At 47.2% G+C, this 4,483-nt stretch overlaps 1 protein-coding gene across 1 annotated transcript; it reads right to left on the bottom strand.

Annotated features, from left to right (window-relative positions):
* Window positions 1-3,233: 3,233 nt before the first annotated feature.
* Window positions 3,234-4,059, bottom strand: LOC124681972 (zinc finger CCCH domain-containing protein 37-like). The gene has a single exon (XM_047216741.1). It carries the CDS (start codon window positions 4,017-4,019, stop codon window positions 3,234-3,236), a length of 786 nt encoding a protein of 261 aa, XP_047072697.1. The 5' UTR covers window positions 4,020-4,059.
* Window positions 4,060-4,483: the final 424 nt, after the last annotated feature.

Here is a 4,483-nt window from a genome sequence, read left to right as displayed (position 1 = left end):
GAATACTGTCATGATGATGAAGCAGAGAGCACTGGCAAAACCGAAATATAGAGCGGCTCAGAAAAGAATGTGGACCAAACTGACTAACTGTAACACATCCATTAAAATTTCGATTTCCTTCTTAGCGACGTCACATATACCAGTATTTTCTTACTCACTTGGCAAGTGGCCATACCAACTTCCATAAAGGTGTGATTTAACTTCCTTCCAATTTTATATGTTGAACCCCACCTCTACTTGCCACTTAGTTTTGAACCACACGAGGCACTCAATTTAGCCCATTGTTTTTAGCACATGCACACAAAAAGTATCTCTAGCCAAATTCCTATAATATTTTAATGAATCATAATTTTTTTATTTTCTCTTCTAGCATGCATCTAGTCATACTTCTAGAAGTCAGCCTCCGCATCTTCTAAAGATATTCAACTAAGGACTCCTTTGATTCATAGGATATGAGAAACATAGAAATAGAAAAAGCAAAGGGTTGGCATGTCATGCCCATTTAAATCCTATGAGAAAATGAAGTGTTTTTTATTGTAGCGAAGGAATTTTTCTATGTGGTACGACCTAATGTTCTTTTCCTATAGGATTTGTACTACAAGATTCATATAAGGTTAGTTCCCTATAGGACACGTGCTCCTATGAATCAAACAATTTGTATACTTTTTTTTCATAGGATCTAAATCGTACATAATTCCTTTACAAATACTATGAATCAAAGGAGCCCTAAACTTGCCCAAGCAAAAAACCTTGACTCAATTTTCTTCCCCGTAGCACATTTGCCTTCATGCCCCCGATGCATACCGACCTCGCACCGCTGCACTAAGCCACTTGATGCCACGCCAACACCCCGGGAGCTCCGTTTAAGGAACGCCTGCTATACATCTCATTTCCCTGAAATGTATGTAACTATAGATTTTTGAAAGTTAAGTATAAGAGATCTGCTAGAAACTGTTAAAGTTTAGAGGAGTACTAGAAAGTCAAACTTTTGATAATATATATTAACGAACTATTCGTATTTTTTTAGAATGTCAAACTTTGTTTTTTTAATTATTAATATATATTATCTAAAATCAATGTCATTAGATATATCATGAAATATACTTTTATATAATATCTATATAATATCATGGTTCCTAGCTATTTTAAAAAATTTAGTCAAACTTTACTTAGCTTAAATTTGTAAAAATAGTAACAAGCTTGTTTATTAAAACAGAGGTAGTAAGCCTGTTATAAGTTTAGAGGAGCTTGGTAAGAGATAGGGATGACAACGGGTCTGCTCCGCTCCCCACCGGGGAGTGCCATCTCATCCTCATCCCCATTTAGTAATTGGGGAGACGTTTTTCACATCCCCATCCTCACCGGGTTCGGGGCAAGGATCGGGTTCCCCATTAAAAAGTAAAATTTAAATGTCTTCTCGTAATTTTATGATCTTATATATTTTGCACATAGAAATAAGCAACTTTGTAATATATATGAGATAAAATAACAACATATTAGTATCATATATTTAATAATATTAAAATATACTACATCAGACATTCATATAAAAATATATCAACTTACATGTATATAAAATGATAACGAGTTAGCGGGGAGCGGGGATGGGGAGACCTTTTAATCCCCATCCCCATTTTAGCTTATGGGAATAAAAGTTGTCGATACCCACCTCCTAATAGATGAATTTCCCACAGATTTACGAGGAACGGGCCCCATTGCCATCCCTAGTTAGAGATGGTCTAAAGCCCGTCTAGACACAATACTCTTTCCGTCCCCGAATAAGTTAGAGATGCTCTAAAGTCCGTCTAGACACACTGCCTCGGGAACGTATCACCTGAAAATGGACTACATCCTGCAAATCTGCAAATTTCCGTCCGTGCCGTCAGATTCGCTGCAAACGGTCAGATCTTGTGTCCTATTCCACCACCATGCAGTTTGTAGAAACCCCCGTAGACATCTATCACATGCCTATTCTATCCTTGTCCCCTTGTGCCTGGTACAGCAGCACCACGAAATCCCTTTCTTCTCCATCTCTTTGCTCCCATTCCCCATCGGAGATCGAGCAGGCTCCATGGCTACGGCGCCCCGGCCAGCTTAGTCCAAGTCCAACACGCCACCTCCCAGCTACATCCTTGCTCGCACGCAGCTCGAAGCCTTTCAACGATTCGTTCTTGTGCTGCCCGAGCGCACTTGGTCCACGACGCCGCCGCCTCCTGCCTAGAGGAAGCAGGGGTTCCATTTGCATCAAGCAGGGGCCAGCAAAATTAGTGCTAGCTAGCTAAAGTGGTTATGTACTGTAGCTGAAGTAAATTTTTATCATGCAAGCACACAAACTATTTTTACTCAATTTTCTGGCACAAGAGGGAGTAAATTAAGTGGCACAGGAAGAACAGAAAAGGTCCAGGAACAGGAGTCTTCCTGTACTAGCAGGCCTGCTTTTATAGGGCGAACATTTTGTGAAGGGCCTTACTGCACATTCTCAACTTCTGGTGCGGACGCTTTCCTGTAAAATGACTGTGCCAAGGCCAACACGAAATCTGAAACGCTGGTACATGATCCAACAGTCCTGATCGAAAATTTTCAGATTTTCAGGATGTAGAGGTTTTCACCTGATACGCCCCCGCACTGCCTCCATTCACGAATAAGTGTACGTTTTTATTTTTAAAAATAAATATTTTTCAAATTTAACTATTTTTCATAAAAATATAGAAATGTATGTGACATCAAATTGCTATATTATTGAGCTACATGTCATATGATCTAACAATGTTAGTTTTAGTGTCATAAATGCTAAAACATTTTTCTGAAAAATGGTCAATTTTTATAAAATTTAACTTAAAGACATGTCCTAACTACATTTACTTGAGGAGGGGGTATACAACCGAAGCAGCGATCAGTTCATTTGGAACTAAGACATTATTATTAGATAAATGCCGCATTTGGCAATAGGTACATCAAATGATATAAATCACGAAACAGGGACGAGCCATTACACTCGTTTTTTACACTAGTTAATTAACAATCCGAAACCACTTATGGTCTCGGAAAAAAGGCTAGATTACAAATTTGCTGTATTCAGCTTGCACCATACTAGGCATTTGTTTATGTACAGAAGAATGATGCAGTCCGGAAATGATAGAATTAATAATAAGCTAGTAGCTTAATAAAGCTGTCTTGAGCGAGGCGCCTGGCAATCTTGGGAGGTGATGAACTGACGGATCTCTTGCCCCCAGTCACATGACCAGCTCGGACACCCAGCCGAGGTCTGGCCCGTCATCCTCCGTCACCGGCGGCAGCACCTGCTGCGTTCCGGCAGAAGAAAACGGCTTGGGCTTTGCGAAGCTGAGGTGACGCATGGCGAGCATGAGCTCCTCGACCTCGGCGTCGGCGTCGTCCTCGTCCACCCACCTGACGACCCTGCCCTCAACCGGCGACACGGGGGGCGACTCCCAGAGCGAGGTGAGGGTGGACTTGGGCGAGAGCGCGAGCGGCGAGGAGTACTCCCCGGCGGCCCCGCCCTTGCAGCCGCGGAGCTCGTCGGCGGCGTGCGCGAAGAAGCAGACGCGGCGGCGGCATGCGGGCCCCGCGCGGCAGGGGCGGGTGCGGTAGCGGGACGGGTGGAGCCAGAGCTCGAAGGTGCCGTGCGCGAGCGGGCATGCGGCCCCGCGCGGGCACGCGGCGCCGCCGGGCCTGCGGCGGAAGTCCGGGCAGGGGTCCCCGGAGTAGGCGACGCGGCGCGGGTCCCGGCGCCGCGCCGCCTCCCCCGGGTGCGCGTAGGGGCAGGCGGTCCAGTCGTGGCTCCGCGCGCGCGCGCAGCGCCGCACCTTGAACTCGTACATCATGAAGTCGTCGTCGTCCGCCTCGGACTCGGGGTCGGCGTCGGCGGAGGGGGAGGAGCAGGAGAGGTACTCGCCGAGGGCCACGAGGAGCTGCGGCGGGATGTTGTCCGGCTCGGCCCAGGAGTAGGCCAGCGCGGCCGGGTCGAGGTAGAGGCCGTGCTCGTGGGCGTGGCTCGCCATGGCCGAGTGGAGAGAGAGAGAGGTTGAGAGGAGTGACAGTAACCGGCGGCGGCGACGCTGCTTTGAGGAGCGAGCGGGCGTGGCGCGGGGCTTTTATAGGTGGCGCGGCGGGCCGCGGTGGCGGGGGCGGTATCCGGCAGCTGTTGGTTGCGGAGCTATCGGGTTAAGATAGCGTGGGGTGGTTTTGGCGGCGAGCGGGTGTACGTGGGGGCGGGGTCGGGTACGTGGAGCTGCGCGGAGGCGGGTGCTGCATGTTGGCCGCCACGTCGCGGACGGGATGGTTTCTCTTCTCGGCGCTGCCAGACCGCTTTTTTCTTTTGCTTTTATCGCGCCAAATCAGGGTCGGCTTCCCGTTAGAGCAAGTATAATAAGTCCTAATCAGCTGGCTATAAGAGTTAAAATAATATATTCATGCTTAGTTGTAGGAGAAAGATGAGGAGAGAGAAGAGAGCGGCTCTCACGCA

This window comes from Lolium rigidum, unplaced genomic scaffold, assembly GCF_022539505.1.
Source record: "Lolium rigidum isolate FL_2022 unplaced genomic scaffold, APGP_CSIRO_Lrig_0.1 contig_63688_1, whole genome shotgun sequence".
Classification (NCBI taxonomy): domain Eukaryota; kingdom Viridiplantae; phylum Streptophyta; class Magnoliopsida; order Poales; family Poaceae; genus Lolium; species Lolium rigidum.
The sequence above is the reverse complement of the archived record's forward strand: the minus strand, read 5'-3'. Positions and strand labels throughout refer to the sequence as shown.

Coding starts and splice junctions, on each gene's coding strand:
- LOC124681972 (XM_047216741.1), bottom strand. CDS start 4,019: ATGGCGAGCCACGCCCACGAGCACGGCCTCTACCTCGACCCGGCCGCG.